The sequence below is a fragment of the Trachypithecus francoisi genome, unplaced genomic scaffold (assembly GCF_009764315.1).
Source record: "Trachypithecus francoisi isolate TF-2019V2 unplaced genomic scaffold, Tfra_2.0 Lachesis_group3, whole genome shotgun sequence".
Taxonomy (NCBI): domain Eukaryota; kingdom Metazoa; phylum Chordata; class Mammalia; order Primates; family Cercopithecidae; genus Trachypithecus; species Trachypithecus francoisi.
The window spans coordinates 150220622-150242683 of NW_022681468.1; the positions used below are offsets into that span (position 1 = coordinate 150220622).

Genomic DNA, 22062 nt, shown 5'->3' on the forward strand with positions numbered 1-22062 from the left:
CACAGTTTTAAGTACTATCAGAAGAGATTCTCCATTCCTACCACTGCTTCATTCAACCAGCCTTGAAAAGTATTATCATAAGGGTAAAAAAAAAACCCAGAATAAATTGCAGGTGCTGGCCAAGATGGAGTATGCCCACTATACCTTTTCTCTCTCTCTCTCTCTCACTGATAGGATCAAAAACTGTAGACAATATACAAAAAAAGCAACTAACTGAGGGCTCTGAAAAGTCAACAAAAGCAAACAGACTGTGGAGAGGGGTCAAAACTTGAAGAAACAACCCACGCAGGATTGTTTCCTGTTTTTTTATTCTTCTATTTTCTCTTGTGGTTTTGAACTGTTGCAATGGTGGTATGTGAATCTGAAACTCCTAAAGAAACCCCAATCTTACTGGCATGAGGACTGGGAAAAGAGGACTCTGAAGGCCAAAGAATATGGGAGGAGAACTGCAAAGGAATGAGCTGAACAAGAGGATCTCCTAATTCTGTATGTGAATTGGCACACATCTTAGGTTCCCTCTTGAGCTGTGCATGCACAGGGTAGATTCAAAGCAGCACAGAAAAGGCTTTGAGAACTGAACTATGATTAAACCACTGCCCAAGCCCCAGATTAACCCTTAAGCAGGACATGCATGGGACAGACCCAAAGCAATATAGCAAAGGTCTTGAAAACTGAACTGACAATGGAACCAATAGCCACACAAGATGACAAAGAACTTGTAATATCTGAAGTGTGGTTGTCTACTAAGACAAAAACATAGATATTCTCCAGAGAATATCAGCCAACAGGATCAGAGTCTTATAACATAGGGTCAGGATAAATGTCCAGGGTACAAGAATTACTTGACACACAAAGAACTAGGAAAATGTGACCAACTTTCAAAGGAAAAAACAATAAGCGAATGCAAACATAAAATGACCCAGATGGTATCGTTTTCAGATGGAGATTTTATTTTATTTTGTTTTTTGAGACAGAGTCTCATTCTGTCACCCAGGCTGGAATACACTGGCGCAATCTCGGCTCACTACAACCTCTGCCTCCTGGGTTTAAGCGATTCTCTTGCCTCAGCCTCCCGAGTGGCTGAGATTACAGGCACCCACAACCATGCCCAGCTAATTTTTGTATTTTTAGTAGAGATGGGGTTTCACCATATTGGCCAGGCTGGTCTCTCAAACTCCTGACCTCAAGTGATTTGCCCGCCTTGGCCTCCCAAAGTGTTGGGATTACAGGCGTGAGCCACCATGCCCAGCTTGGAGATTTTAAAGTACCTAATATAACTATGTTCCATAAGATAAAGGTAAAAACATTTGAAATGAATGGAAAGACAGAAATTCTCAACAGAGAGACAGAAATTATAAAAAAAAGAATGAAATAGAAATTTTAGAATTGAAAAATACAGTATCTGAAATAAAAAATTTATGTTGAATGGTTTCAATAGCAGGATGGAGATGGAAGAGAAAAGAATAAGTGAACCTGAAGACAGAGCAATAAAAATGGGCCAATCTAAAAAACAAAAAGAAAAATGGTTAAACAGAGCTTCAGGGACCTATGGAATGATATCAAAAGGTTTAATTTGGACAGATTCTTGGTAGCAGAGTGGGGAGAAATGGTCTAAAATTTGTGCAACTGAAGTCCCAGAGAGAGAAAGAAGAAAGAGATGTAGGTATAAAGAAGCATTTTAAAAATAATGGCTGAAAACTTGTCAAATTTTGTGAAAGGCATACATTTGCAAATTCAAAAGGCCCAGTGAACCCCAAACAGATTAAATGTAAAGAAAATTACATCCAGGCAGGGTGTGGTGGCTCATGCCTGTAATCCCAGCACTTTGGAAGGCCAAGGCAGGTGGATCACCTGAGATCAGGAGTTCGAGACCATGCTGACCAACATAGAGAAACCCTACCTCTACTAAAAATAGAAAATTAGCTGGGTGTGGTGGTGCATGCCTGTAATCCTAGCTACTCGAGAGGCTGAGGCAGGAGAATTGCTTGAACCCAGGAGGTAGAGGTTGCTGTGAGCTGAGATGGCGCTACTGCACTCCAGCCTGGGTGACAGAGCTCAACTCTGCCTCAAAAAAAAAAAAAAAAAAAAAAAAAAAATCACATCTAGACACATCACAATCAAACTTCTGAAAACCCAAGCTAAACAAGAAAAAATCTTGGACAAGGCCAGAGAAAAATCAATACATTATGTATAGGTCAGGAACTACTAAATGACTACAGATTTCTTATTAGAAACCACGGAGGGCCGGGCGCGGTGGCTCATGCCTGTAATCCCAGCACTTTGGGAGGCCGAGGCGTGCGGATCATGAGGTCAGGAGATCGAACCATCCTACCAAACACAGTGAAACCCTGTCTCTACTAAAAATACAAAAAGTAGCCAGTCGTGGTAGCAGGTGCCTATAATCCCAGCTACTCGGGAGGCTGAGGCAGGAGAATGGCGCGAACCTGGGAGGCAGAGCTTGCAGAGAGCCAAGATTGCACCACTGCACTCCAGCCTGGGCGACAGAGTAAGACTCCGTCTCAAAAAAAAAGAAAGAAAGAAAGAAAGAAAGAGAGAGAGAGAGAAAGAGAGAGAGAAAGAGAGAGAGAAAGAGAGAAAGAGAGAAAGAGAGAAAGAGAGAAAGAAAGAAAGAGAGAAAGAAAGAAAGAAAGAAAGAAAGAAAGAAACCAACCATGGAGGCCAGAAGACAGTGGAATAACATCATTAAAGTGGTGAAAGAAAATAAATGTTGGCTGGGCATGGTGGCTCATGCCTGTAATCCCAGCACTTTAGGAGGCCAAGGTGGGCAGATCATTTGAGGTCAGGAGTTTGAGACCAGCCCGGCCAATGTAATGAGATCCCATATCTTCTAAAAATACAAAAATCAGCCGGGTGTGGTGGTGCATGCCTATAGTCCCAGCTACTCAGCTACTCGGGAGGCTGAGGCAACAGAATCCCTTGAGCTTGGGAGGTGGAGGTTGCAGTGAGCCGAAATCATGCCATCCATTGCACTCCAGCCTGGGTGACAGAGCGAGACTCCATCTCAAAAAGAAAAGAAAAGAACAGAAATGTTGACCCAGAATTCTATATCCAGTAAAAATATCTTTCAGGAAAGAAGATGAAATGAAGACATTCTCAGATGAAGAAAAATTAGGAGAATTGACAACAGACCTGCTCTGAAAGAAAATGGCTATAAGAAGTTCTTCAGACTAAAGGGAAATGATACTAGAAGGGAACTTGGAGCTTCAGGAATGAAGAAAGAAAAAAAAAAAAGGGTAAACACAAAGGACTATTTTCCTAAGTTATTTAAGATATATATATATATATATATATATGGCTTTTGAAAGCAAAACAAAATATTGTCTGGTGGGGTTTTTAATGCATATAGATGTAATACATATGGCAAGTATACCAAAAGAGTAGGGAATATAAAGGAACATTTATGGTTATAAAGCTTCTGTATTTTACTTTAAATGGTAAAGTATTAACTCTAAGTAGAATGTGAAAGTTTAGGTACATTAAATACCTTATAGCAACCACTAAAAAAGTTGTAACAGACAAAAAGCCAATAATACAATTTAAAATGAAATACTAAAAAATATTCAGATAATCCAAAAGAAGGTAGGAAAGAGGCCAAAGGGGAACAAAAGACATGGAACAAATAATAAAATAGTAGACCTAAACCCAACAATATTAACAATTCTATTGAATGGTCTCAACATAACAAAAAAGATATTGTTAGAGTTCATGGAAAAAACACAACCCAACTATTTGCTGTGTATAAGAAACCCACTTAAAAAATATAAAGACATAGGTTAAAAGTTAAAGAAGTTAATTAACATAAGTGTCACTAAAGTTGGTATATAACCCTCCACTGCTAAATTCGACTGGCTTAACAAAAAGGTAAAAAGAAAATGACACAAAAACCTGTTACACAAATGTTCACAGTACTATTTTGTAATAGTCAAAAGGTGCAAACAACCTGAAGGTTCACTAACTGATGAATGGATAAATAAAATGGATAAATAATATTCATATGATGGAATATCATTCGGCAATAAACAGGAATAAAGTACTGATACACGTCGCAACTATGTTCATTTATGATGAACCTTGAAAATAGTATGCTGAAAATCCCCGTTCCACCCTCCCCTCCCTGGAAAAAAAAAAAAGGAAATAGTATGCTAAGTGAAAGAAGCCAATCACAAAAGACCATGTATTGTAGGATTCCGTTTAACTGAAATATCCAGAATAAGCAAATCCATAGACACGAAGAGCAGAGCAGTGGTTGCCTAGGAGCGAGGTAAGTAGGAATGGGGAGTGACTGCTAATGGGCATGGGGTTCATTTTAGGGTGTGAAAAATGTTCTAAAATTAGATTGTAATGATGATTACATAACTCTAAAAGTGTTTTTTTTTTTTTTTTTTAAAGTAAAGAAAGGGAAAAGATGTATCATACAAACAAAAAGGAAGCTGGAGTAGCTGTACTAATATCAGACCAGGTAGACTTCTGAACAAGGAGTATTATCAGGGATAAAGGGAGACATTATATAATGATACAGGGGTCAATTCTAAATGTTTATGCATCTAACAACAGAACTTCAAAATATATTAAGCAAAACTGATGGGACTAAAAGAAATAGACAAAATCACAAAGAGGCTTCAAAACCCTTCTTAGTAATTGATATAACAAGTAGACAGAAAGTCATCAATGATATAGAAGACCAGAACAGACTACCAGTCAACTTGCCCTAAATTATATTTACAGAATATTACACTCTAAAAAACAGAATACACATATTTTTCAAGTGTACATGAAACATTCAACAAGATAAACCATAATCAGGGTGATAAAACAAACCTTAACAAATTTAAGACTTGAAACCATATACATTATGTTCTCTGACCACTATGGAATTAAACTAGATATCAGTAACAGATATCTGAAAAATCCAAAAACACTTACTAACTTAAGTAATACATTCTAAGTAACTTATGGGTCAAAAGGAAGACACAAGACAAGTTAGAAAATATTTTGAACTAAATTTAAATGAAAATACAGTATATCACAACTTGTGGGATACAACTAAAGCAGTGCTTAGAAGGGAATTTAGAGCATTAAATGCTTATATTAGAAAAAGAGAAAGGTCTAGAATCAGTGATCTAGGCTTTCACCTTAAACTACAAAAAGAAGAGCAAGTTATACCCAAAGCAAATGGAAAGAAATAAAGTACAGAAATAAAATTAAGAACAGAAAATCATTAAGAGAAAAAAAAAAAAAAATCAATGAACCCAAAAGCTGGTTTTCTAAAACAATCAATAAAATTGATATCTTAGCTACACTGAGAAGACACAAATTACCAATATCAGGAGAAAGAGGGAGAATTACTACATAACCTACAGACATTAAAAGCATAGTAAGGGAATATTATGAACAAGTCTATGCCCACAAACTCATTAACTTGGATGAATGGATCAATTCCTTGAAAGACAAAAATCTACCAAAGTTTACTTAAAAAAAAAAAGCCTAAATAAATGGAGAATTATACCATATTCCTGTATAATCCTAATCAAAATCCCAGAAAGCTGATTCTAAAACTTATATAGAAAGTCAAATGAACTACCAGAGTTAAATGTAAGAACAAAGTTAGAGGACTCATTTTATCTGCTTTCTAGACTTACTATAAAGGTATAGTAATGTAGATAGCATGGTAAACACTAACGGATAGACACAGACATCGGTAGAAAAAACAGAATAATAGAAATAAACCTACATAATATGATCAACTAATTTTTTTAAATCAAGGTATAAAGGCAATTCAATGGAGAAAGATTAGTCTTCTCAACAAATGGCAATGGAGCAAATGAACATTAAAATACTAAAAGAAAAACAAAAAACAAAAACTTAACCTCTATCTTCTACAAAAATTAACTCAAAATGGATCAGAGATCTAAATGTAAAAAGTGAAATTATAAAACTTGAAGATGAAAATCTCTATGACAACCTTTGGCTAGATAAAAAATTCTTAGACACATCAAAAGCACGATCCAGACAAGAAAAACTTGTAAATTAGATTTCTTTAAGATTAAAAACTTCTGTTCTAAAAAAGACAGTTAAGAAAACTAACAGACCAGGCTTAAGCCGAGAGAAAATATTTTCAAATCACATATCTGACAAAGGTTTATATTTACAATCTATAAAGAACTTTTACAACTCAAATGCATTATGCTAAATCAAAGAAGCCAGACTCAAAAGGCTGTATATTATATGACTCCATTTATATGGCACTTTGGAAAAGGCAAAACCATAGGGCTGGAGAATAAATCAGTGTTTGCCAGGGGTTTGGGTTAAGCATAGGCACTAACTACAAAGGGAATTCTTTTTTTTTTAATTATTATACTTTAAGTTCTAGGGTACATGTGCACAACGTGCAGGTTTGTTACATATGTATACATGTGCCATGTTGGTGTGCTGCACCCATTAAATCGTCATTTACATTAGGTGTATCTCCTAATGCTATCCCTCCCCTCCTCCCCCCACCCCACGACAGGCCCTGGTGTGTGATGTTCCCTACAAAGGGAATTCTTTTAGGGAGTGTGAAATTATTCTGTATCTTGGTAATGTTAACGATTACAAGTCTTTTTACTCATAGTGCTGTATACCAAAGAGTGGATTTTACTCTATGATAAATAAAATTTTTTAAACATATCTTTAAAAAAATTGAATAGTAACTAAGTAAACTTAACATGCCAATCCACCAGAAAGCACTTTATTCAGACGTAAAAAAGAGATAATTTATTTCTATTATTTTTAAAGAGTTAAGACAAGCTCCAAAGAAAGTTTACCGGTGCTGGGACTGTAGTCTTTCTAGTGGTTCAGCCTTCTGTTGAATCCCTTCCTGAAATACCGCATCTGCTTTCCTAAAGTTTTCTCTAGCTTCATATTCTTCTGCCCATGAGATATAGAACTGAGCAAGTGAAACACCAATCCCTTGGTTGTGCAAGTAACTGTACATATCCAAAGGCTCATTGCATAAACGCCCCTGTAACAAAATTGTTAACAGTTAACCAATTTCTATTCACGTATTGAATGCCTATTAGATGCCAAACAATCACTGGAGATACTACATGCAATTCCTGTATTGAAAAAATCCATTATTACAATGTGATAAGGACCATACACTGGTAGGACCTAAAAAAGAGACAAAATTGAGAGATTTGTAAGAAGAGTTGGAGAGTAAAGGCTTCAAGAAGGAGTAATAAGCCAGGTGCAGTGGCTTACGCCTGTAATTACAGCACTTTGGGAAGCCGAGGTAGGAGTAGGAGGATCGCTTGAGGTTCGGAGTTTGAGACAAGCCTGGGCAACATAACAAGACCCTACAACAAAATTTAAAAATTTAGCTGGGCATGGTGGAAGGTGCCTGTAGTCCCAGCTACCCAGAAGGCTGAGGCAGGAGAATCACTTGAGTCCCAGAGTTTGAGGCTGCAGTGAACTATGACAGTGCCACTGCACTCTAGCCTAGGTGACAGAGTGAGACTCTGTCTCTAAAGAAAAGAAAGCGGGGAGGAAGGGGTTAACCTTTGAGCTTAGCCCTGAAGGAGAAATGGACTTTCATCAGGTGGAAACTGGGAAGGGAAGGGTATTTCAGCCACAGAAAATAGCATAAGCAAAGATACAGAAAATTAAAAGTTATACAGGGGTCCAGGTAAGGTAGCAGTCTGGAGAAAAAGGCTGTGATAGGCCTTGAATGTCAAGCTAATCAATTTTGAATCTGCCTAACAGTAATTGTTACATGTATTAAGGGTGGGTGAGTGATAAGCAAAGGAATGACATAGTCAAATCTGTGTTTTAGAAGGGACATTATGAGACCATATACAATGTAGATAACTCTTATTAGCAAGAGGGAGGAAAATATCACTAAAAACCTCACATCATAAACATTTTGATAAATTTTTTCAGTCTTTTTTTCCTTAAGGATAAAAGGTTATATATTATAAAGTTTTGATCATAATAAAATTTGCTTTTATTCCACTATAATACTGCATCATTCACTTTTCCATGCTGCCTGCTTACACTTAACCATTAATTTTAATTTTAATTTTTATTTCTAGAGACAAGGTCTTGCTCTGCTGCCCAGGCTGGACTGCAGTGGCGCAATCACAGTTCACTGCAGCCTGGAATTCTTTTCACTATTATTTTCAAACGAATGCATCATGTTTCATCTAATAGAGCTTCCATAATTTAACTGTTCATCTACTTCTGGATATTTAAACAACTTCTAATTTTGCCCAATTATAAATAATTCTAAAATAAATAACTTCACGCATACAACCTTTCTTTCACATTTTACATTATTCCATTAAGAGAAATTCCTAGAACTATGTTAAAAGGTAACAAATTGCTTTCTGAGATGGTTTTAAAAATTGTTAATGCTACAATTTAATAATTCACAAAAATACTCATTCCACCAGACTCTAATCAGCATTAGAAGCTATTAAAAACAATTCCTAATTTTACATAAAAATAGCATTTCTTTTTTTTCTTTTCGAGACGGAATCTCGCTCTGTCGCCAGGCTGGAGTGCAGTGGCGCAATCTCGGCTCACTGCTACTTCCGCCTCCCGGGTTCAAGTGGTTATCCTGCCTCAGCCTCCCAGCTGGGACTACAGGCACGCGCCACCACACCCGGCTAATTTTTGTATTTTTAGTAGAGACGGGTTTTCACCATGTTGCCAGGATGGTCTCTATCTCTTGACCTCATGATCTATCCGCCTCAGCCTCCCAAAGTGCTGGGATTACATGCGTGAGCCACCGCTCCCGGCCAAAAATAACATTTCAATGTTCTAGGTAGGAGTTCTTTTACTACTAGAGAAGCTACCATTTGTTACTTTACTAAATGTCTCCTATTTATCTGTTCCTAATTGTCTAGCCTAGGTTAAGTCCTTCTTGTATGTGTTCCTATAGAACTCGTAATTTTCTTTTTGTTACAGTTACAATTAATGGCTTCACATTTGTCTTTCAGATAAACTAAGCTCTACAAAGTCAGAAGACATTGCTATCTATTATATGCTAGCCCTTAATCATGGTCTAGTACAACAAATGCTTAAATAAATGAAATGTTTTATTTCTATCTTTAACAAAAATGATTAGTATTTTACAGTTTAATTTTGCAGTAATTCAGTAAATGGATTTTTCTTGCTTATTAGCGATGTTTTCTCATATGTGGTGGCGTTTCAAGAAAAGTTATAATTCTGAATGTGCTACCAGCATAAGATCCCATCTTTGATATCTGTCACTACATAAATATAGTTTAACATTGATTTCACTACTTGGAGAGCTTTCTGAATGGTTCTGGTGTTCTCGTGCATGGGACAGCCAGTAAAGATCAGGTTATTAAGATCAGGTTATTCAGAGCGCTGAATGAGATCACTTAAGAAATAACATAAATAGGCCGGGCACGGTGGCTCAAGCCTGTAATCCCAGCACTTTGGGAGGCCGAGACGGGCGGATCACGAGGTCAGGAGATCGAGACCATCCTGGCTAACATGGTGAAACCCCGTCTCTACTAAAAAAAATACAAAAAACTAGCCGGGCGAGGTGGCGGGCACCTGTAGTCCCAGCTACTCGGGAGGCTGAGGCAGGAGAATGGCGTAAACCCGGGAGGCGGAGCTTGCAGTGAGCTGAGATCCGGCCACTGCACTCCAGCCTGGGCAACAGAATGAGACTCCGCCTCCAAAAAAAAAAAAAAAAAAAACATAAATAAAAGGACTATATGGTTAGACTAATAGATCTAAAAGTTAAATAAACCTTTTTTTTGGTAACCCTTAAATTGCCAAACTAAACTAATTTTATACCTTTAAATCAAAATACCAGATGTTTTCCAGAAACAATTTTTTCCTTAGCTAGACTGTAGGTGTCACATAAAATAACTCACTGGAGAAATCCTTCTGCAAAGCAAAAGAAAGTAGTGTGAAGAATTCATCTGTTACTCCTCTTGATCAGACCCACAAAGAAAAAGCAATAGTTTAATATGTACCGAGTTAGCCATATACAAAGTTCAGATTATTGCTGATCATTCTAGTGCTGATCATTTGAATTTGATGGTTGTCTATACTACTGCTTCTCAAATAATCTGTGGCAAAGGGGCCAGTTTTATTGTGTGTATGTGTGTGTCCCATTATGGACTGATATAAAATACAATAAAAACAGAAGTTACTCGAAGAATGATGATGTGTTTGGATGTCCCAGCAACATCAAATTGTTACCAAAGTTTCTAAAGCTCTCTTTCAATTTTTGTACTTATCTCATACAGTATGCAAACCCTTCTTTCAGTAGCACTGATCTAGATTATGCTTTTTATGATATTCTTCTTCTTCAGTACAAGCACCAGGTTAACAAAAATAAACAGATAAATTATTCTAATTAATTGTTACTTTTAACAATTCCAATTAAATATAATCATAGAATCCTGGGATTAAAAGTCACTTTAGAGGTGCAGCTAGTCCAATCTTTTATTTTTTTATCTTTTTTTCTGAGACTGAGTCTCACTCTGTTGCCCAGTGGGGAGTGCAGTGGCACGATCTCAGCTCATGCGACCTCTGTCTCCCGGGTTCAAGCAATTCTCCTGCCTCAGCCTCCCGAGTAGCTGGGATTACAGGTGCGCACCACCATGTGTGGCTAATTTTTGTATTTTCTGTATTTTTAGTAGAGATGAGGTTTCACCATGTTGGTCAGGCTGGTCTCGAACTCCTGACCTCAGGTGATACACCCACCATGGCCTCCCAAAGTGCTGGGATTACAGGCGGTAGCAACTGCACCCAGTCTCCAATCTTTTAATAAATTATGCATAAAGATATTATTTAGGCTAGTGACAAATGAAGGACAAAATCCATTGTTACACCACAAGGGTCCACAGTCTCCAGGCTAACAAATCTGTTTAGCATTCTTTGGGTGCCATTCTTCATTATAAGTTTCTGTAACTAATATCCGTAAAATAATTTCTCCAACCTTTCACTAAGGATGTAAAAATATTTGTCGCATGTCCTGAGGAAATCAAGATACCTTATGCCTTCAGGATTTACCTAATTTTCTATACTTGTAACTACAGTTGACCCTTGAACAACACAGGTCTGAACTGCACAGGTTCACATATACACAGATTTTCTTCCATCTCTGCCACCTGAGACAGTAAGACGAACCTCTTTTCTTCCTCCTCAGCCTACTCAATGTGAAGACAACGAGGATGAAGATCTTTATAAAGATCCACTTAATGACTATTAAATACACATTCTCTTCCTATAATTTTGTTAAAAACATTCTTTTCTCTAGCTAACATTGTTGTGGGAAAAAAAAAGGATATGATACATTCAGCATACAAACTATGTGTTCATCAACTTTATGTTATTGGTAAGGCTTCTGGTCAACAGTAGGCTATTAATAATTTTGGGGGCCAAAAGTTACATGCAGATTTTCAACTGGGTGAGGGGTGGGCACACCTAAGCCCTGTGTTGTTCCAGGGTCAACTGTATTGGAAGTTTAAAATCAGTCCTCCTCAAGACTTATTTTAGTAAGAAATTTATTTCTTACTTTATTTTAGTAAGAAATCTTATCACTTTTAATGTCGAGAGATTTGTTTTAGAAAGAAATCTTATCAGTTTTAATGTCAATATTTCATCATATTGCAGTAGTTGTAAATAATTCCAAATATTCATTTTTTTTTCTATTTTAGAATAAAAGCAGTAATATTAATGTCTAAGAAACTGTGGTCATTTTTTTAATGAAAAATACACTTTTCCTACATGTCAAGTGAGACAGTACAAAGTAGTGCTGGGATTACAGGCATGAGCCACCATGCCCAGCTGAGGTAGACATTTTTGGCTGTAGCAATACACTAGGTGAAAAAGGTCCAAAGACCAATAAAAAACTAAAATATCACTTCTTTATGTTGATGACTTTCATAAAGGGGTAAAAGGGATACCAGAATCACAGAGGGAAGTTTTTCCCCAAACAACCACACTGCTGCCAAATGTTAGTTCCTGCACCTTCTCATCCAGTACAGTTGAATGGCCCAATTATGTTTTTCTGCTTTGGTTTTTGTTTTTTTGAGACAGGATCTTGCTCTGTCACCTGGGCTGGTGTACAGTGGTGCAATCTCAGCTCACTGTAGTCTGGACTTCCCGGGCTCAAGTGACACTCCCACCTCAGCCTCCTGAGTAGCTGGACTACAGGTGCTGTGCCACCACACCTGGCTAATTTTTGTACTTATTGTAGAGATGGGGTTTCACCATGTTGCCCTGACTAGTCTTGAACTCCTGGACTCAAGTGATCAGCCCACCTCAGCCTCCCAAAATGTTGGGACCAGAGACATGAACCACTACACCCAGTTATGTTTAGAATAATTAAGTAAGTAATCTGGGCTAGGGGTGTTGGCTCATGCCTACACCCAGCACTTTGGGAGGCCCAGCACTTTGGGAGGTCAAATAATCCCAGCACTTTGGGAGGAGGCCAAGGTGGGAGGATGGCTTGAGCTCAGGAGTTCGAGACCAGCCTGGGCAACAGAGAGAGATGTCATCTCTATTAAAAATTTAAAAATTAGCTGGATGTAATGGTACAGAACCTGTAGTCCCAGCTACTCAGGAGGCTGAGGCGAGAGGATTGCTTGAGCCCAGGAGGTTTAGTCTGCAGTGAGCCATGATGGAGCCACTGCACTCCAGCCTGGGTGACAGAGTGAGACCCTGTTTCAAAAAATAAAATAAATTAATAATCCATACTCATTGAGAGATCTACAGACTTTGCGATCAATCTTAAAAGGGCGAAAATACCTTATATTACATTTAAGTCCACCTTTAAGTAGAACCAATTTAAGAAGTATTGCATATTTATTAAATGTTTCCAATCTACTAAATGGTTCAAAATGGCTCAGGTTTTACTTTTTTTTTGGTATACCAGATACCTCTAGAGAAAATCTCTTAGTTTAATATTTAAAACTCAGATGGCACTTAAGAAAGACTTACTAATTTAAGCCAGAGATTGAGAAATCGAGAATCACTATAATATCGTTTTTCTCCTTGTAGTGCTTCTACAGCTCTTTCTAATAACGTTGACATATTACTCTCCTTCCCACCTTGAGGATAGTTCTGCTCTGTCCAGCTGATATACCTAAATGGGAAGAAAAAGATAAGAACACATTTTAAACTGAACATGTACTTTTGTTCCTGCTCCAAGACCCATTCTGGATTTAAGCAGAAGTAAAGCATGTTTCTTTTGAGGTCCTCAATGACATACCCTAAGCCTGTATCCCTCAAACTTCTCCAAAGTATCTCTAATACCTGCTTCTGGGGAAAACTGAGGATAGGGATACAAGGGTGTAGTTCAAAGGCATACATCATAAACTCGAAATTTCCTGAATCTTAAACACCTCAGGAAAATATATTATGATTATTCTGGATCTCTGTGCCCCCAGGACACCACTGTCTACTCTGACATACACTCCATATACCCCAGTTTGAGAAACATGGCCATAAGGACTTATCTGTTAATGTTTATATTGTCCTTGTGAAATAAAAAGACTCACCTATCCCAAACATCCAGAGGGTCATGTCCAGTGTAAAATCGAATTTCAGATTCAAATGCCCTGAAATTTAAACAGAAAAAGTTAGCATATGCAATAATGACAACAGCCAATGAACAAGTATCACTTCCATTTTTATTCATGTAATAAGTAGGTCATATTGATCTAAATTATTGCACTAGAGTTTATGGGTTTGTTAAATAATAGAAAAAGGCCAGGCATGGTGGTGAATGCCTGTAATCCCAACACTTTGGGAAGCCAAGGGGGGTGGATCACCTGAGGTCAGGAGTTTGAGACCAGCCTGGGCAACATGGTGAAACCCCGTCTCTACTAAAAATACAAAAATTAGCTGGACATGGTGCCAAGCACCTGTAATCGCAGCTATTCGGGCGGCTGAGGTGAGAGGAGCACTTCAACCCATAAGTAGAGATTACAGTGAGCAGAGATGGCGGCACTGCACTCCAGCCTGAGCAACAGAGAGAGACTCTGTCTCAAAAAAAAAAAGAATAGAAATAAGATTCTACTTAACATAAGAAGAGAGAGAAAATATATAGAAATTAGAGAAATAAATTTCAAGACAACATACAGAAAAGTAGTATTAATATTACACAGCAGTGAAAAACTCTGGAACAAGACAACCTAGATTCAAATTCAGCTCCACCAATCACAAGCTGAGTAACATGGACAAGCTACTTAAAATTCTGTTTTCAGTTTCCTCATTTGTAAAATGGGGATAATAATAGTACTTTCTTATTAGGTTGACCAGTCTTAAATGTAATGGGTTTACACACATGAACAAATATATAAATAAGAATTTTAAAGTTCAAAAAAAAATTCCATGGGTAACATTAGTCAGAGAAGAATAATACCATAGATAATTTGGAGAATACCTCAAAGAAAGGGTAACATATGACTATAAAAAGCTGGCAAAGGCAGGGAGGGCTAAGACCAAATTAAGATTGACCAGTTAGAATAGAGGGGAAGAATTATGTAATAAGCCATAATTTGGATAAATAATTAATAAAAATTGGATAAGAAGTTATGTTTGATCTAGGCGCGGTGGCTCAAGCCTGTAATCCCAGCACTTTGGGAGGCCGAGACGGGTGGATCACGAGGTCAGGAGATCGAGACCATCCTGGCTAACACGGTGAAACCCCGTCTCTATTAAAAAATACAAAAAAACTAGCCTGGCGAGGTGGCGGGCGCCTGTAGTCCCAGCTACTCGGGAGGCTGAGGCAGGAGAATGGCGTAAACCCGGGAGGCGGAGCTTGCAGTGAGCTGAGATCCGGCCACTGCACTCCAGCCCGGGACAGAGCGAGACTCCGTCTCAAAAAAAAAAAAAGAAGTTATGTTTGATCTAAAAATAATAAATTAGTTCCTGACATATGGGAATCTACATACACTCTAATAAGGAAAACAAACTACACAAATGAAAAATGAACTAGTAATAAAAAGCGGTATACGAAATTATAGTTGCCAAGAATGGATAGTAAAGGCTTTAAGAAGTCAAAAGGAGGTATCACAGAAGCAGCCTCAGAAGGTGAGACTCTGAAGGAACCATGGAATTTGAAAGAAAAACAGTTTTTTCATGACAGAGGGAAACTAATATTGAATAAAATTACGAAGGTGGAAGAGTTCATCCAAAGGAAGATGAGTGGACCCTAAGCTATAACATAAAGTCAGTACCGAGAACAAATGGAGACCACTGGAGAAGTAAGAAGCACATGCTTTAAATGTAAATTTAAAGACTTTGGATTCCATCTACTCCAGCCACTATTGGAGGGCATCTTAAATATAAGATTTCAAAAAGATTAATCAAGAACTTTATAAGGATAGCCAGGCATAAGAAGGGACCACAATTATGAGGCTAATATGGCAATTAAAGTGTGAAATAATGAGATTATCTGCAGAAATGGTGAAAAAATAAAATCTAAGATGCTACTGATAAAAATCAGCAATCTTATCAATTGATCTGTAGATTCAAACCAACGCAATCAAAATCCCAGTAGGTTCTTTTCTTTTCTCTCTTTTTTTTTTTTTTTTGAGACAGAATTTTGCTCTTGTTGCCCAGGCTGGAGTGCAGTGGCGCGATTTCAGCTCACCGCAACCTCTGCCTCCTGGGTTCAAGCGATTCTCCTGTCTCAGCCTCCCGAGTAGCTGGGATTACAGGCATGTGCCACCATGCCCGGCTAATTTTGTTTTTCTAGTAGAGATAGGGTTTCTCCATGTTGGTCAGGCTGGTCTCAAACTCCTCACCTCAGGTGATCTGCCGCCTCGGCCTCCTAAAGTGCTAGGATTACAGGCGTAAGCCACCACGCTCAGCCTGTTTTTTCTCCTTTTCAGTAGGCTCTTTTCTAGAAATTGCCAAGATGATTTCAAAAGTTGTTGGCAAAGGCAAAGGACCAAGAATAACTAAAGCCATTCTGAAAAAGAACAAAAGCTGTAGAACTCACTCTGCTGGACTTGCTATGTAAAACTAATCAAGACAGTGTATTATTGGTGAAAGGATAAACAATTTGATCAATAGAACAGAATATAGAGTCCAGAAATAACTCACACATATGTGGTCAAATGATTTTTGAAAAGGGCCCCAATGCAATTCAATGAGGAAAGGGAAAAAAATCTAACAAATGGCGGCAGAAGAACTAGAAAGATAACCCATATGGGGGGAAAAAACTTTTTTACTCCAACCCCACGCCATATATAAGGAAAAATTTAAGATTAATTTAAGATAAATCATACACCTAAACGTAAAAGCTAAAACAATGCTTGGCCGGGCACAGCGACTCACGCCTGTAATCCCAGCACTCAGGGAGGCCAAGGCCAGTGGATCACCTGAGGTCAGAAGTTCCAGACCAGCCTGGCCATGGTGAAACCCTGCCTCTACTAAAAATACAAAAAATTAGCCAGGCATGGTGGTGCGCGCCTGTAATCCCAGCTACTCAGGAGGCTGAGGCAGGAGAATCGCTTGAACCTGGGAGGCGGAGGTTGGAGTGAGCTGAGATCATGCCATTATGCTACAGCCTGGGCAACAAGAGCAAAACATCATCTCAAAAAAAAGCTGAAATAATGAAACTAGTAAAAAAAACCTAAGAGAGTATCTTTGTGACTTTGGGGTAGGCAAAAGTCTCCTGAAGAGGACACAAAAAGTACTAACCATAAAAGAAAAACACTAATTAATTGAACTTCATCAAAATTTAAAACTTAGCAGTTAAAAAAAAAAACCCAGAAAATAAACAGCCATGGGTGAGGGAAAAACATATTTGTAACACATATATTTGATAAAAGACTAATATAGAGACTACAGAGACTAAAGAACCCCTACTGGGGAGCATAGATTCAGGGAATCTTGAATCTATGTTCCCGAAACTTGAATCAGGGACAACTTGAATCTATGCTCCTGAAAAAGTAAATAAAGAACCCCTGCAACACAATTTGAAAACTAGGCAAAATATCTAAACAGATACACCACAAAAGAAGATATCCAAAAGGGCAAAAAGCATGTGAAAAAATGTTCACCATTATTAGTCACCAGGGAAATGCAAAGTAATGAGACACAACTCCACAAAACTAGAATGGCTAAAATGAAAAAGATTGACAACGCCAAATACTGGAGTGGATTTGGCACAAATGAACTCTCACGAGTTGCTGGTAGGAATGTAAAATGGTACAACCACTTTGGTAAACCAGTTTCTTCAAAAGTTAAACATACATCTATTCTATGGTCCAACAATTCCATTCCAAGGGAAATGAAAATTATGTCTACTGCCGGGCGCAGTGGCTCACACCTGTAATCCCAGCACTTTTGGGAGGCTGAGGCGGGCGGAGCACAAGGTCAGGAGATGGAGACCACCCTGGCTAACACAGTGAAACCTTGTTTCTACTAAAAAATAGAATAAATTAGCCGGGCGTGGTGGCGGGCGCCTGTAGTCCTAGCTACCCGGGAGGCTGAGGCAGGAGACTGGCATGAACCCAGGAGGTGGAGCTTCCAGTGAGCCAAGATTATGCCACTGCACTCCAGCCTGGGCGACAGTGCGAGACTCCATCTCTAAAAAAAACAAAAAAGAAAAAGAAAATTATGTCTACAAAAAGCCTTGTACAAGAATGTCCATAGCAACATTATTCATAAAGCACAAAACTGGAAGAATCTAAATATTCATCAATCGGTGAATAAATAAATGAAATCCTATTCAGCAATAAAAAGAGTCATCTACTGATGCATGTAACATGAAAACATATGATGAACGAGGCTGGGTGTGGTGGCTCACGCCTGTAATCCTAGCACTTTGGGATGCCAAGGTGGGTGGATTGCTTGAGCTCAGGAGTTCAAGACCAGCACAGCCAACATGGCAAGGCTCCATCTCTACTAAAAATACAAAAATTACCCGGGCATGGCGGTGTATGCCTGTAATCCCAGCTATTTGGGAGGCTGAGGTGGGAAAATCACTTGAACCCGGGAGGCAGAGGTTGCAGTGAGCTGAGATCAGGCCACTGTACTCCAACCTGGGTGATAGAGGGAGACCCTGTCATATTAAAAAAAAAAAAAAGATCCAAAGAGATTAATAAGAATAGTCATTACATTATAATCCCAAATTATGATAATTTGCCTGTAATGGCAGTATTTCTTTTTTTTTTTTTTTTGAGGCGGAGTCTCGCTCTGTCTCCCGGACTGGAGTGCAGTGGCCGGATCTCAGCTCACTGCAAGCTCCGCCTCCCGGGTTCACGCCATTCTCCTGCCTCAGCCTCCCAAGTAGCTGGGACTACAGGCGCCCGCCACTTCGCCCGGCTAGTTTTTGTATTTTTAGTAGAGATGGGGTTTCACCGTGTTAGCCAGGATGGTCTCGATCTCCTGACCTCGTGATCCGCCCGTCTCGGCCTCCCAAAGTGCTGGGATTACAGGCTTGAGCCACCGCGCCCGGCCCAGTATTTCTTTTTGTCAGAGATTGAAGGTAGAAACTGATATTTTGACTTACCCTTTTTTTTAAAAAAAAGCATATTTATCAAAACATGTATTAAAGGAGAACAAGATCCACAGGTCTCTTTGAATAACATAAGAGTATTTTTCAGCTTTTATTTATCCAGAGTTTGTTAAATCATTATTGAGAACTTTCTAGTATAAATTCAATTGTTCTAAGGTTTACATGTCTTTGGAGAGCACTTTTTTTTTTTGTCATACTCTCAAAAATAACTTCCTAACATAATACTTTTGGGAAGCATTGCAATGTAATACTTGCTTTCCTATGTTTATCACTGTCCCCTGTATAAATTGCATTTCTATTGATAAAAAGAGTTTGGCTGGACCACAATGAAATGAAATCCTATAGCCTTTGTTCTTAATTATACTTGAGGATAGCTTCAAATGGCTGTCATGTGATATGAAGGCAGATAGAGAACAGATTTTCATACTACCAATTTTTGAAGAGTACTCATTATGCCATCCCTCATGGATCCACACCCACGTTATCTACAACATTTGGGATGAATGATGACAGGTTGAGACTCAGCCATTCTACACACCGTTTCTGCTGCTGAAGAGTATTGTTACAGGCAGATTCTTGTGCCAATGCTCCCTGAAGTGTGGACATGATCCGCCCTTGCCTTAAAGGTTGTACATTTTCTTTACTCAGTTCCCATTCATCTCCCTCCAGGGACATGGCTTCACTGTGAAGAAGGAAACAAACGTAAATCTCATACCAACATTGACTATTATAGCACTAGATTATTGTAAATGTCTTCCGATAGGTGATTATTCACGGTCTTGGGTTGAATATAGTGGACTGATACAGTATTATTATTATTATTATTATACACCTAAGCTTCTTTGTTAGCTGTTCAAGTTTATGGCTATAGTATTGCCCAATGGAAGACAACTTGGCAAGGATATTGTAGACAGTACTATAAGAACAGTGCATTGCCATGTGTGGTGGCTCACACCTGTAATCCCACCACTTTGTGAGGCCAAAGTGGGAGAATTTCTTGAGCCAGGAGTTTGATACCAGCCTGGGCAACATAGCAAGACCCCACCTCTTTCTTTAAAGAAAAGAAAAATGAATAGGGCTTAATGCAGAAAGAAAAGAAGGGAACAAAAGTGTTATAAATTTGGCAAAGTAGACAAAAAGGCAATAAGTAATTCTATGCCTACCACTGAGTGCATCATCTAGTTTAATTTAAAATTAGTGCCGGACGTGGTAGCTCATGCCTATAATCCTACCACTTTGGGAGGCTGAGGCAGGAGGAGTGCTTGAGCCCAGGAGTTCAAGACCACCCTGGGCAACATAGGAAGACCCCCATCTCTACAAAAAGTGAAAAATTAGCCAGGTGCAATGGTACACGCCTGTGGTCACGGTTACTTAGAAGGCTGAGGTGGGAGCATTGCTTGGGTTCGGGAAGTCGAAGCTGCAGTGAGCCATGATCACACAACTGCACTGCAGCCTGGGCAACAGAGCAAGACCCTGTCTCAAAAAGAAAAAATTAAAATTAGCAACGTGTGGGTGTGACTAATGTCCCATGTTTCAATGATGACTCAAAACTGAAGTTTGTACATATAGGTAGCCAAAAGCAGAAGCAAACAAACACAGTTTACTAGTCACAATCCCCTGTATCCCCACACCCAATTCTATTAAGCCTACTGAGAGAATCCCCAAAACGTTTTGGAGGTAATTGCCATTAGGTATTCTGCACTTCAGAGGCTTGCAATTGATAGATAGAAGACTACTTCTAAGAGACATCATTTCTGGACTTAAAAAGAGAGATACATTGGCACTAATCTTTGAAATAGAGTGAAAGTTATATGGGACTTCAGTCTAGATGAGCGCTGAAAACTTTTTTTTTTTTTTTTTTTGAGACGGAGTCTTGCTCTGCCACCCAGGCTGGAGTGCAGTGGCCGGATCTCAGCTCACCGCAAGCTCCGCCTCCCGGGTTTATGCCATTCTCCTGCCTCAGCCTCCCGAGTAGCTGGGACTACAGGCGCCCGCCTCGTCGCCCGGCTAGTTTTTTGTATTTTTAAGTAGAGACAGGGTTTCACCGTATTAGCCAGGATGGTCTCGATCTCCTGACCTCGTGATCCGCCCATCTCGGCCTCCCAAAGTGCTGGGATTACAGGCTTGAGCCACCGCGCCCGGCCTGAAAACTTAAAGTAACTGTGATTAATAATTCGAGTTGTAATCAGTCACGTCTTTTTAACTACAATAAGTTCTCACTTAACATTGGAGACAGCTTCTTGGAAACTATGACTTTAATCAAAATGACATGTAACAAAACCAATTTTACCACAGGCTGATCGACATAAACAAGAGTTATGTTCCTATGGCGTATTTCTGCTCACAAAAACATCACCAAACTTCTAAATAAAGACTCGAAACACTTTTAATATTAAACATTGAAATAAATGTGAGCTATCCATACACGTAAGAACAATTAATGAAAACAAAAATTAATCATTTACCCAATTTTTCGTGAATCTGTGAGTGACTGCAGTCATAGTGTTGGTGGGTTAACTCAAGAAATAAACGTTTGAGAGTGAAAATTTCAAGAAGTACCTCCTACCACCACAAAGTTCAAAAACAAACAGTAACATTATAGTGGGCATGCTGGGCACTTTCATAAGGCATTGTTTATTGTCATGCATTTGTATGATTATCATACACACTTTATATAAACTTTTTAAATAGAGACACGTCTTACTATGTTGCCCAGGCTGGTCTTGAACCGCTGAGCTCAAGCAATCCTGTTGCCTCAGCCTCCCAAAGTGCTGGGATTACAGGTGTGAACCACTGCGCCCAGCCTTTACAGATTTTTATTTTACAATAATTTGTATTCATTCCTTCATTCATTTTCCAACTCACTTATTCTAGTTTGGGGTCAAGGGTGGCCAGAGCCCATCTCAGCAACTCAGAGAGGAACCAACCCTGGACAGGACACCATTCCATCACAGGGAGCACTCACATTCACACCCATTCAGACTGGGATCATTTAGACATGCCTATTAACAGGTACATCTTTGGGATGTAGAAGGAAACTGGAGTACCTAAGGAAACCCATGCAGACATGCGGAAAACATGCAAACTTCACATACACAGCAGCCCCACAATGAATTATTTTTTTTCTCATCAACATTATAACAAAACGTTATACCAGGACCTGCCCTATATTGTGTGAACCCTGTAAAGGTAAGGGCTATGCCATTTATTTTTGTATGCCCACGATCTAATACAAAATATAACACTGTTATGGCCTGAATGTTTGTTGAATTCATCTGAACTTTCTTCTCTTGCTCTTAAAAGTAGTGATTACATTATCTCAGTTAAATATCCCAAATTGAGCTAAGACTGCCCCCACTTCCTCCCAGACCTGCTCCTCCCACTTCCTCCCAGACCTGCTCCTCCCACAGTCTTCCTCTTTCTCAAATAAATGGTAATCCCATTCTTCAGTTGCCCAAGTCAAAAATCTTAGTGCCAACTTTGATGCCCTTCTCATATCTCTCAGTCAGTCAGCAAATCCTACTTGTTCTACCTTC

At 38.9% G+C, this 22062-nt stretch overlaps 1 protein-coding gene across 2 annotated transcripts in view; it reads right to left on the reverse strand.

Annotated features, from left to right (window-relative positions):
- Positions 1-22062, reverse strand: part of BUB1B (BUB1 mitotic checkpoint serine/threonine kinase B) — a 59627-nt gene that overhangs the window by 35668 nt on the left and 1897 nt on the right. For both annotated transcript variants that reach the window (XM_033190593.1, XM_033190592.1), the window contains exons 2-5: positions 19065-19208; positions 13551-13610; positions 12991-13135; positions 6825-7021 (exon numbers count right to left, since the gene is read on the reverse strand). In XM_033190593.1, coding sequence (XP_033046484.1) covers positions 6825-7021; positions 12991-13135; positions 13551-13610; positions 19065-19208 — 546 coding nt within the window. The remainder of the gene's footprint in view (positions 1-6824; positions 7022-12990; positions 13136-13550; positions 13611-19064; positions 19209-22062) is intronic.